General features: G+C 60.8%; 1 protein-coding gene across 16 annotated transcripts in view; it reads right to left on the reverse strand.

Annotated features, from left to right (window-relative positions):
- Nucleotides 1-12,064, reverse strand: part of MTA1 (metastasis associated 1) — a 55,580-nt gene that overhangs the window by 13,857 nt on the left and 29,659 nt on the right. For 6 of the 16 annotated variants that reach the window (XM_032179614.1, XM_032179611.1, XM_058429268.1 and 3 more), the window contains exons 3-7: nucleotides 10,721-10,814; nucleotides 6,875-6,925; nucleotides 6,102-6,228; nucleotides 5,962-6,025; nucleotides 1,951-2,068 (exon numbers count right to left, since the gene is read on the reverse strand). In XM_032179614.1, the coding sequence (XP_032035505.1) occupies nucleotides 1,951-2,068; nucleotides 5,962-6,025; nucleotides 6,102-6,228; nucleotides 6,875-6,925; nucleotides 10,721-10,814 (454 nt within the window). Of the gene's footprint in view, nucleotides 1-1,950; nucleotides 2,069-5,961; nucleotides 6,026-6,101; nucleotides 6,229-6,874; nucleotides 6,926-7,871; nucleotides 7,957-10,720; nucleotides 10,815-12,064 lie in introns of all 16 variants that reach the window. The other 10 variants (XM_032179610.2, XM_032179607.2, XM_032179606.1 and 7 more) reach the window with 3 other exon arrangements.

The raw sequence follows: 12,064 nt of genomic DNA on the forward strand, positions 1-12,064 counted from the left end.
CCTCATGTGATCTGCCTTCTCACCTGTCTCCCAGCCACGGACTCTGCCTTTTCACCTGGGCGCGGCTGCCAGGCCTTCACCTTTGGCCAGGCCAGAAAGGCAGGACAGCCCCAGGCTGGGAGACCCTGGCATGATAGCAGGGCACCCTGGAGGCCACAGGCCCAGACCCAACACAGCAGCCTCCCCACACTCAGACCCACAGGCCTCAGCACAGCGGCCTCCCGATGCTCAGACCCACAGGCCGAGCCGCAGCAGAGCGGCCTCCCCACACTCAGACCCACAGGCCTCAGCACAGCGACTTCCCCACGCTTAGACCCACAGGCCAGGCTCTAGCACAGCGGCCTCCCCAGGCTCCGACCCACAGGCCTCTGCACAGAGGCCTCCCCAAGCCCAGACCCAGGCCTCAATGTGCCCTGTGTGCCTGGAGAGAGGTGGGGGTCTTCCCCCCCCCGCCCAGCACCTCCCAGAGCACAGATGCTTGCAATATAGCAGGACCACAAGCCCAGTGCTGGAGCCCGCAGCTGCCTGGGGAAGGTGGCACCCCCAGCCACCTGTGAGATGCACCAGCACCTTACGGACAATCAAGAAGAACACGAAACAGCCTCAGCTACTCGGGAGGCTGAGGCTCGAGGATCGCTGGGGCCCAGGACTTCAAGTCCAGCCTGGGCAACACAGCAAGACCCGCTCTCAAAACAAACCAAAACAGGACAACCACGAAACACCTTGATCACAACTGCAAGAAGCAGGGATGTGAGTCCCTGCCGACCCTCGGGGGCAGAGCCCTGCGTCTTGAGGGCAGCCTCGCAGCCTTGTCCAGCCGGGAGATGAGGGACAGGGTTGAGAAGGGGACAGTGAGCCCCAGGACCTCCCACCAGGGCTGCTGAAGCACCAGGCGGAGGGAGGCCGCCTGCATCTGGGGTGAGTACTGTGTTGGAGCTCCACGGCCCCACCAGGCCTCAAGGGTGGGGTACCCACAGGCAAGACAAGAAACGTGGGCAGATTCACACAGAAGAAAATTTCTGGAGACAAAAAGAACTTTAAAAAAGTAACGAGGCCAGGTGCAGTGACTCACACATGTAATCCCAGCACTTTGGGAGGCCGAGGCAGGTAGATCACTTGAGGTCAGGGGTTTGAGACCAACCTGGGCAACATGGCGAAACTGTCTCTACTAAAAATACAAAAAAATTAGCGGGGTGTGGTGGTGCACGCCTGTAGTTCCAGCTACTGAGGCTGAAGTGGGAGGATCATCTGAGCCTGTGAGGTCAAGGCTACAGTGAGCTGTGATCGCACCACTGCACTCCAGCCTGGGCGACAGAGCCAGACCTTGTCCAAAAAAAAAAAAAAAAGTAATGAAAAACAACTGCCAAGGCCAGACTCGGTGGCTCACGCCTGTAATCCCAACACCTTGGGAGGCCTGAGGTCAAGAGTTCAAGACCAACGTGGCCAACACAGTGAAACCCCATCTCTACTAAAAATAAAAAAATTAGCCGGGCGTGATGGCAGGTGCCTGTAATCTCAGCTACTAGGGAGGCTGAGGCAGGAGAATCGCTTGAACCTGGGAGGCGGAGGCTGCAGTGAGCCGAGATCACCCCACTGCACTCCAGCCTGGGCAACAGAGCGAGACTCCATCTGAAAAAAAAAGAAAAAGAAAAACAACTGCCAGAAGGAAACCAGGTCTCGCTGTGCAAGGACAGCTGATCACCACGTCCTGCCTGAGGGTCTGGGGCTTCCCCAGAACCCCAACACCACCAGGAGTGGGTGGAGGAAGACTCCGGGACACCAGCCTACACGCATCACCCGCGTGGACAGAGCCCAGGCCTGCACCTGCCACTCCCAGTCACACATGAGTCACTGACATGGCGGCTGTGTCCCAGCCTCCTCTCACCCAGTGTGTCACCCGGCAGGACAGGACAGGACAGAGGGCTCCGTGCCCAGGGCGGCCCACCCTACCTTCTTTTAACAAGTCGGTGATGTCTGCCTGGTACCGGTTTCCTACTCGAATCTCTCCTTTATCTGCCAGCAGGGTCTTCTGCTGTGGGTCGTAGACTAGAGAATAGAAGAAGAAATCCTGGAAAACACCACAGGAGACAGAGAGGCGTCAGCACGGCCAGGCTGCTGGGAGGGCCAGAGAGGCGTCAGCACGGCCGGGCTGCTGGGAGGGCCAGAGAGGCGTCAGCACGGCCGGGCTGCTGGGAGGGTCTTGCCCAGAGTTCCTGCAGGGTGACTTGGGCGCAGGAGGGAGGGCGCAGGAGCCCCCACAGCTCCCGGCCATGCCTGGGAGGAGCCTACAGCGGGGCCTCGAGGGTCACCGGGGGATGCACCTGCCCTGTGACACTGCACGGAGGAGACATGCTGAGGGTCAGCAGAGGCGGGTCCTCTGAGCAGCTGCAGGGGTGGGGCCAGGCTCCACAAACCCTTACCAAGCCAAGGTGGATACGACTGCAGCCCAAAAACCATGACTTATTTGCCTTTTTATTTTTTTTGAGGCAGAGTTTCGCTCTTGCTGCCCAGGCTAGAGTGCAATGACGCGATCTCGGCTCACTGCAACCTCCGCCTCCCGGGTTCAAGCGATTCTCCTGCCTCAGCCTTCCAAGTAGCTGGGATTACAGGTGCCCGCCACCACACCCAGCTAATATTTTGTATCTTCATTAGAGACAAAGTTTCACCATGTTGGCCGGGCTGGTCTCAAACTCCTGAGCTCAGGTGATCCACCCGCCCCGGCCTCCCAAAGTGCTGGGATTACTGGCGTCAGCCACTGCACCCGGCTGACTTATTTTCCTTTTTTGAGACATGGTCTTGCTCTGTCGCCCAGGCTGGGGAGCAGCAGTGCAATCACAGCTCACTGCGGCCTCCGCCTCCTGGGTTCAAGTGATCCTCCCACCTCAGCCTCCAAGTAGTTGAGACTACAGGCGTGTGCCACACCCGGCTACAAAACCACCCTATCAGCAGCAGCAATGTGAAGATGTATCTTCTCCAAGGTCTTTAAGAGCAACAGAAATCAGGAGTTCTGGGCACAACCTTGGAGGAGCAGCAACCGCTGGAGCGCTACGGAGCATACCAGGCTCAGCGCCGCCAGCCGCCACCCGCCACCCGCGCAGCAGGCGCAGCCCTTCCCGCCAGCACTCCATCTCAGGCCACCTCACACCAGGGCCCCCAGGCTGCCTCTGGGATGGCATTTCCAGGACATGGCCTTTGCCAACCTTTTGCTGTCTGGCATTGTGTGCCTGCTGTCCTGCACTGGGCTGGTTCTGGTGATTTTTGAAGCAGGCCTGTCCAGGCCTGGCCCTGGAGTCCCAGCCTGAGCACCTGGCCTCAGCCAGGGCTGCACTTTCTTCTGCATGTGTGCCTGGTGCCCAATCGCCCTCCCGTTGCCAGGTCATCCTCCTGATTCCTGTGGGTCGTCTTTTCCAGCCCTTACCCACTTTCCTCGTCTCTCCTATTCTGAAAGCTACTCTGCGTCTTTTCTTTCCAGAGCTACCTTTAAAGTCCAGCGTGACACCTGCTCCATGTGTGACCACGAGCCATGCTTCAGGGCCTTCGTCCTCTCGAACTGACACAACTATCCAGAGGCCAGCTGCCAGGCTCAGCCTCAGCTCCTACTCTGCCTGGATCTTTTTTTTTTTTTGGAGATAGGGTCTTGCTGTATCACCCAAGCTAGAGTACAGTGGTGCGATCTTGATTCACCTCAGCCTCCGCCTCTTGACTCAATCCTCCCACCTCAGCCTCCTGAGTAGCTGGGACCACAGTAAGTGTGCACCACCACGCCTGGCTGATGTTTCTTACTTTTCTAGAGGTGAGGTCTCACTATGATGCCCAGGCTGCTTTTGAACTCTTGAGCTCAAGTGACTTCCCCGGCCTTGGCCTCCCAAAGTGCTGGGATTACAGGCATGAGCCACTGCGCCGGGCCTGTTTATTTAAATTAATAAACACACGTGGTTTCTATTTGGTGCCAGACTGCTCCACTGGCCAGGGCCTGGGTGTGTCTGTGACTGCTGTGTGCTGTTTCTGCACTCTTGCTTATCTGTGACATGAGCCCGTGTTTATCAGGACTTCATCAGTGGGGGTTATTTGAGGCGAGGCAGGGGCACGATCCCCTGGGGCCAGTGGCACAAGCTTCTGCTGGGTGCTAAGTGTACTCACCCTGAGCCTGTTACATTAAATCCCCATATTGGGGCTGTTCAGAAACCCCAGGCAAGAAAGAAGAGGGAAGTGGCCGGGCGCAGTGGCTCATGCCTGTAATCCCAGCACTTTGGGAGGCAGAGGCGGGATGATCACCTAAGGTCAGGAGTTTGAGACCAGCCCGGCTAACATGGTGAAACCCCATTTCTACTAAAAATACAAAAAATTAGCCAGACATGGTGACACACGTCTGTAATCCCAGCTACTCGGGAGGCTGAGGCAGGAGAATCACTTGAACCCGGGAGGCGGAGGTTGCAGTGAGCCGAGATCGCTCCACTGCACTCTAGCCTGGGCGACAAGAGCGAAACTGTCTCAAAAAAAAAAAAAAAAAAAAAGAAAAAGGGGGGAAAGGCTGCATTGTGCAGCAGGAGGGTTTCGGGGTGCCTGAGCAGCCTGTTTTGTCCCGGTGAGCATGGACCCAGCCGTTTCTGGGCAGGCACAGTGCAGACAGGCTTGTCACTGCACCTGCTGCTGCCTCACGGGCCTTTTTTGCTAACAAACATTTTCTGTGTCCACAGATACATTTCTGCAGTCTCACCCTCTCTGTGTGGCTCTGTCAATAAGAGCACTCCTCACTCTTGAGTGGAAGCGTTCACAGCCACCCCCACAGCCTCTGCTCCCGCCCAGCAGGTTGTGGCTCAGCCTTCTGGGAAGCTGGTCTGGCAGCCTGAGAGGGTTCGAGCCCTGCCCATGCTCCAGGCATGTGTTACGACCCCAGGCCGAGCCCTGCCTGCTCCTCTCTACCTGCTCATGACTCTGAGCTCAGGCCTGGGGCACGAGCACAGCCCTAGCTGAGCCACTGTCGCCCTTCACGCCTGTTTCCAGGCTGTGTGGTGGGAATGGGGACCGGGGCCACAGGGGTAGTGCAGGGCTGAGCTTGGGACACACCGTGGCCATCCTGGATCCCTCAGAGCCCATGCCAGAGCGGCGATGGCCACGACAGAGAGATGAGCCCCCCTAGGATGGGCAGGGCGGGGGCTGTATCCAGCAACCTGCATCTGAGCTGGCTGGACACGCTGGGGGTGTTCAGGTCACAAGACTCCAGCCAGGTGGCAGCAGAGCCTGTGGGAGGCCAAGCCCTAGGCCTGGAGATGCGCCTGCCCCTTGGCAGGTGTCCCCTGCAACTGTGACAGGCACTCCAGGGAACCAACATGCTCCAGACGCTTTTGCCCCCACGTGGCCTCAGAAAACCCAACTCTCCCGTTCGCTGCATCTCACGGCAGCCTCAGTGCCACCGCTCTCTGTCAGGCGACACTGCTCCCCAGGGATGTATGGCATTGTCTGGAGACATTTTTTGGTTGTCACACCCTGGGGGATGCTATATGGCAGGTTAACACCATATAATCACAGGCGACCCCCAGATAAGAATCACCCGGTAACACCATATAATCACAGTGACCCCCAAGGTGGGCCTACCAGGCTTCTGCCCACCGCCCAGGAGAGACCAGCCAAGACTGCTGCGAAGACCCAGGTGGCCCCTGCCCCCACCTGCCCCCACCTGCCCCCACCTGCCTCAGCCACACCCTCCCCAGGGGGACCTCCCCTCGCTGGTTGTCTGGGTGGCAGCAGCAAGAGGAAAGAGCCCCAAGCTCCTGGCCCACAACTCTGGACGCATAGGGTGGGGGCGGCCACACACCAGGACACCTGGAAGTGACTGTCAGGACGCAATCCCTGCTTCCCCCCAGAACGGCCTGGGCCTAGAGGGAGGCCAGCAGAGGTCATGGGTGGAGGAAACAGTGGCCCGGGACTGGCTGCAGCAGACCGGGCCGGGCTGGGCCTCACCTCCCGCTCCAGGTAGGACTTGAGCGACTCGGTCTCGTTGAGCAGGGTGACGCTGCACTTGCCCCTGGAAGAGAAGGACGGGCAGGCTGGAAAGGCGAGGGCAGCCCGAGGGGCCCAGGGCGGGAGCTGCTGGGGGCTACCTGATGTGCGTGGCGGGCAGGGACTCTAGCTGCCGGGAGAGGAACAGCTCCCGATGCCGCAGCTGGTGCTTTAGTTTCTCGGGCAGGTCCACCATTTCCGGATTCTCCATCTCCTCTTCTATTTCCCCTGAAGGACAAGGAGCCCGTCAGCACCGCGGCAGACGCGCACTGCCAGACCAAGGCCCACCCCACCGGCCCCACCTGGCGCCAGCACGCAGGAGGCCCAGTCCTGGGAGGCGCGCCTCCTCCTGCTGCCAGACGCTGTCCCACTGCCCCACCCTATGGCGGCCCAGCGGCTCCTTGGCAGGTACCCCTGCAGACACCCTGGTGCCCACGTGCCCTTTAAGTCCAGGCACCCTAAAGGCCCAGATTCCCCAGGGCATGAAGATGGAAGGAGGAGGCAGAACAAGGTCCAGGCCAGCCCCAGAAGCAGCAGGCAAGAGCAAGAGGAGCAGGGGAGCCGGCGGCTACCAAGTGCCCAGGCCAGGAGGGCGAGGGGCAGCCGCCCTCTGTCTGTCCCCATCTCGTGGCCAGACAGCCCCATACAGCCCACCACAGACCTCCCACACCAGCAGGTCACCCTCAGGCCGGGGCCGCACCAAGGCTGGGCTGTGGGCCGGACGCAAGGGAGGGCCCCTCCTCAGCCAGGCCGGCCGGGCGCAGGGCACAGGCATGCAGGCGGCCTGCCCAAACTCTGTCCCTCAGCGGCGCTGCCGCCCCCAGCCCAGGGACACAGACAGGAGGACGCCCTCCTTGCGGAGGCTGGCTCTTACCTTCCTCGCCGTTGTCCGCCCCCGGTCCGGCCTTATAGCAGACTGACAGGGCTATATAACAGACAGACAGCACCCGGCAGCATGGTCAGCGCAGGGCAGCAGCCTGCTCCCTGCCCAGGGCCCGGACCGAGGGCTGTGCCGCCAGGGGGCAGGGCAGAACGGGGGCCACAGGCCTCCCGGTGGGGCGTGAAGACCACCCGGTTGAAGATCATTTGGGCCTCAACGTCCCCCCACTTTGGCTGCCCACCCACCCAGTGCCAAGCCTCTTTGGGAAGAGCCCAGACAAGCCTGGCTGTGGAGGGCCCCTGTCCAGTGCCCACCCCTGCCCCCACTCCACTGGGGCTTCCCAGAACCGGCTGTCCAGACGAGGCCGGGGCCGGGCACGGGCCAGCAGCATGGGGATTCCTGCCCTGTGCTAGGAACCCAAGTAGGGTTCTTATAACACCCAAAATGGGGGTGTGCAGTGGTGCTCCCCCCACCGCCCCTCGCACGCCCAGCACCGGCCGCCAGTGGGCCACTCATCCCGCTCAGCACCCTGCCGGCTCTCTGAGCCCAAGGTCCCCAGACCGGACCACGGCCAGCCGGGCTGCTCGCTCTCTGAGGCCCCCTTGTGGTGCCTGCAGGAAGTCCTGGCTCCTCTGGGCACTCCCAGGCGCCAACAGCTAAGACTGAGCTGGGAGCAGCCATGCTGGACGTGTTCTGGGGGGGCCCTATCTGGGCCTCAGAAGCCTGGGGTGTCTGCCGGCTGAGCCTCACCTCCTCCCGGTCCATAGAACAGGGCAGGGCCGAGCAGGACAGTCCCAGTCCCAGCATCCCAGGCCAACACATCTCACTCGCTCCCACTTCTGGGGGCCCACGAGCAAACTGCACCCTGAACTCAGACATCACCAGCCCCAGACCGGAGGCTTTTGTTCACGCCCGCCCTATGCCAGGCCCCATCAGAGCACCGACCCAGCCTGGACAGAAGCCCACAGCGGCTCCGAGACTCCCATCTCACCAGTGTCCCGGTCAGCAGAACAGGGCTCCGTGCTGCAGCCTGTCGGAGATGTGGGCGAGGTGGACCTACAGCTCCTCAGGAGACCCTCAACAGGCAGAAACACCCAGGCAGGACGTGGGGCTGGCTAGTGTACGCGGCACCCCTCACACTCTGAACCCTCCCTCAGACCCTGGATACACCCGAGCATGAGACCAGGCTGTGCCCTCACTCCCACTCTTGGCTGTGGTCTCCAGGGCCCCCACGCCCTGCTCTGGGGGGCTCTGAGGAGGGGCGTTCCCCTCTCCCTGTCATTCTGTCGTGAGAAAGGCTTCGTGCTCACAGGCCCTGCCGGGGGGAGGGCTTCTCTGCCGCAGGGGCCACAGTGCAGCCTGGCGGGTGTCTACCCTCCACCCTGAGGCCTGCACTGTGGGCTGGACGCCCCAGCAGGGGCTGGGTGGAGGCAGTGACGTGGGAGAGCCAGAGGCCTCCCAGAATGTCCTCACACCTGTCCCTGGGATCACCTGGGGGCCTCACCCTGGCTGCCATGAGCTCACAGAGGAGCAGGAGAAACGCACAGATGGACACAGCCCCGGGGGGTGTGGGCCCTGCAGGATCACCGCAAGGCCCAGCCGCCAGGCAAGAGTGGGGCCGTGCTCCGAGCCCCTGGACCAGCGGCAGACCCATCACCCATGACGCCTGCTCCCTGCAGCTGGGCTCTCAGTTCACAGGAACGCCCTGCAGAGGGGCCGCCACGCAGCTTTCCAGGGAGCCCTGTCCAAAGGGGCTGTGCTGTGTACCTGGGGGGCCAGTGCTCGAGCTGGGACACTGCTCTCTGCCCAGTCCCATCAGCCCCAGCGGGGCCCTTCTGGAAAACCTGCCCTCTGATACCTCCAATCACGCTATGTCTGGAGTCCCCTTCTGGGGCTCTTCCAGCAAAAGGCCATCCTCTGGGGCGTCTGAGAGCAGAACCTCAGCCAAGGGGCCACAGTACCCTCAAAAACCACTGATACAGACTCTCTGGAGCAGGGACACTGTGCCCCCAGGTGCTAGTGGACAGAAACAGGATCCACCCTGGGCCAGCCATAAACATGCCCAACTCAACGGTGGCGCCTGACTCCCCAGGCCACACAGACTGGCAGGGCCACATTGCGGCCACTCAGCCTGGGCACTGCTTCTCCAGCAGGCCAGCCCGCTCCCCACTGCTGCTTCTCCAGCGGGCCAGCCCTGCAGAGTCGACATAGGCCAGCCTCCGACACCAAGAACTGCTAGCTGTGCTGCTGGCTGGCACCCAGCACCTGCAGGGCCAAGGGCCGCACCAAACGCCCCTCCACAACGTGTAGCCTGTGGACCTTCAACATCCCCAGCTCTCCTCCTTGGTGCCTGGAGCCGCCGAGTGCAGCAGTGGAGTACACAGGCTTTGGGGTCAGAGGTCAAGGATCACCATGCCCCACCTTGAAGGCTCCCCTCCTCTGAGCAGCTAGGAGGTTCCAGTTCCTCACAAAGCCAGAGAAAGCCCATGGTCAACTGGCAGCTCCCTTTGGGCCAGCCATAGGCCCCTCAGCAAAGTGTCCAGAGTGGACCCAGGCTCGGGGGCCCAGCCCAGCTGCACTGACCCAGGGCAGCTCACGTCCGCATCCACTGGGTGCTGAGGAAAGGTCCCAGCTGTCCGGTGGGCAAGGCAGTGGGGCTAAGGGACACCTTCCTTCCACACGCGCCTGCCCTGGCCGACTCCCAGCAAAGGCTCAGGAACAAGGCATCGGTGGCAGGATGGTCTGTCCTGTCCCTAAGCCCCTCCCAGGGCAGGGGGAGGTTGCCTGGGTTGACTTCTTGCCCCTCACCCACAGCGCTGGGACGGGGGCAGAAGATGCCAGGGTCCTCCCACCTGACCCACCGCCAATCCACAGTCCTTGGACCTTACCCCATTAGGGGTCGTGGGAGGCTACAGGTGGGACCTTGGCCCACCCCAGCAACACGGGTACCCGGGCAGTCACATGCCTCACCTACAGACCCAGAAAATGTCACCCTACAGACCACAGCCTCAGCCTGGGCTCAGATCCCACCCCAGGTGATGTGTCAGAGCGGAAGCCAAAAACGCCCCTCACGCCTGCCCCCACCGACACATGAAGGGCCTCAGTGGGCCCACACCACACTGTGTCTGGTGCAGGTGGGGCCCAGCCCGGCAGGCCCTGTGTCAGTAGCGTGTGGAGGGCGTGGGGGTGCCTCTGGCTCCTGGCTCTGAAGTCGACGTCCCCCAGCGCAGGAGACCCCACCACCTGTGAGCACCTGTTCCCGGGGCAGAAGCTGGGCCCCCAAGGCTGAGAGCATTCCCATGCAGCCAGTGGCTTCCTCCCACACACTGTGCTGGCCACAGCAGCCCCTCCCAGCCAAGTTACTAAACTTGGGTTTGAATCGTAAAGAATAAGGAGAGGACTGCTTTCCTGAAAACACTACTCGGAATGCCAACAGAAGCCTCTTCGCAAAATTAAAAAGAGAGAGACGTTGGCAGGTGCGGGCAGCAGGGTCCCACCAGCCTGAAAAGTCTCCAGAAGTCGTCATAAAAGGGAAAAAGAAGCCTCGATCAATGATGCTCACACCCAGCCACACCGCATGACAAGCTCACAGAGGATGCCAGTGAGAAGCAGACCACTCCGGGGGGCCTGCGAGGACTTCATTAACCCAGCCCTCGAGGAAACGGAGCCAGGACACCCCCGCCCACTGTGGAAGGGAGAAAAAGAGGCCAGAGCGAGGTGGGCAGAGGGTGGCCCCACAAGGCCAGGACGCCAAGGATGGGCCCTAGGGAAGGAGCCCGCCAGCCCCCCCAGCCGACCGACCCTCCCGCCAGGCGGCACCCCAGGGAAGGCCGGACTCACTTGCGTGCTTGTCGGCCAGGGCGATGAGGGTGCTGGATATGTCCCGCCTCCGGTAGAAGCACACCACTTTGGCCTCCACGTTCCCATTGGCTGTCTGTAACAGCAAGGCAGGGGCGTCTGAGAAATGCGACCAAACCCGGGCTGCACAGCTCCCAGGAGGGGCTCCGAGGCCAGCCCCTGCCGTCTGGGGACTGCAGGTGTAACCACACTACCCCTCGGGACTCCAGGAGGGCACTTCACAAATGGAGCAAATCCTGCAGCTCTGGACACCCACAGCGTCTATCCCGGGGGAGAAGGTGGGCGTGTATACCCAACCTCGACCTGTGTCTCCATCTCCCTCCCTTCCAGACCCCAGTGTACCACCTGAGAACACCAGGGTCCCAGGGAGGAAAAGGCCCCGTCACACTGGGTAGGACCTCAGTCAGCTCCTGGGAGCCCACGCCCAGCTATCCCAGCCCCTCTGGGGTGAGCTGCACAGCAGCCACAGCCCTAGCGGTGGACGCAGCATGGACCCCCCGCATGGGACCAGCCCTCCCATCACCCTCCTGGAGCAGCCACGGGCGCTCCCACCTGGCCTGGCTGACAAATGTCTCCGTGTCAAGACTGCTGTAAAACACCACCACAGAAGCACGTATGCTTTTTGAACGAGTTTTTATAACATCTTTGCTACTGCAAGAATTGTGCTGTAATTCTAATCACGGTGCAAGTGCCTAATGGAATACCATTTATAACTTTTTGTTTGTTTGTTTAAGATGGGGTCTCACTCTGTCGCCCAGGCTGGAGTGCAATGGTGTGATCTTGGCTCACTGCAACCTCTGCCTCCTGGGTTCAAGTGATTCTCCTGCCTCAGCTTCCCGAGTAGCTGAGATTACAAGCGTGAGCCACCACGCCCAGCTAATTTTTGTATTTTTAGTAGAGACAGGGTTTTGCCATGTTGGCCAGGCTGGTCTGGAACCCCTGACCTCAAGCAATCTGCCTGCCTCAGCCCCACAAAGTGCTGGGATTACAGGTGTAATCCACAGGTGTAACACAGCACCCGGCCTCACCTAACTTTTTAATTTTTTGAGATAGGGTCGGTCTCTGTTGCCCAGACTAGAGTGCAGCAGTGTGATCTCAGGTCACTGCAGCCTCCATCTCCTGGGACCACAGTCCAATTACACCATGCCTGGCCTTTTTTTTGTATTTTTTTTTTTTTTTTTTTTTTAGTAGCGACGGGGTTTCACCGTGGTCTCCATCTCCTGACCTCGTGATCCGCTCGCCTCGGCCTCCCAAAGTGCTGGGATTACAAGCGTGAGCCACCGCGCCCGGCCTGCCTGGCCTTTTTTTAAATTTATTTTTTGAGAC

This window comes from Hylobates moloch, unplaced genomic scaffold, assembly GCF_009828535.3.
Source record: "Hylobates moloch isolate HMO894 unplaced genomic scaffold, HMol_V3 SCAFFOLD_16, whole genome shotgun sequence".
Lineage (NCBI taxonomy): Eukaryota > Metazoa > Chordata > Mammalia > Primates > Hylobatidae > Hylobates > Hylobates moloch.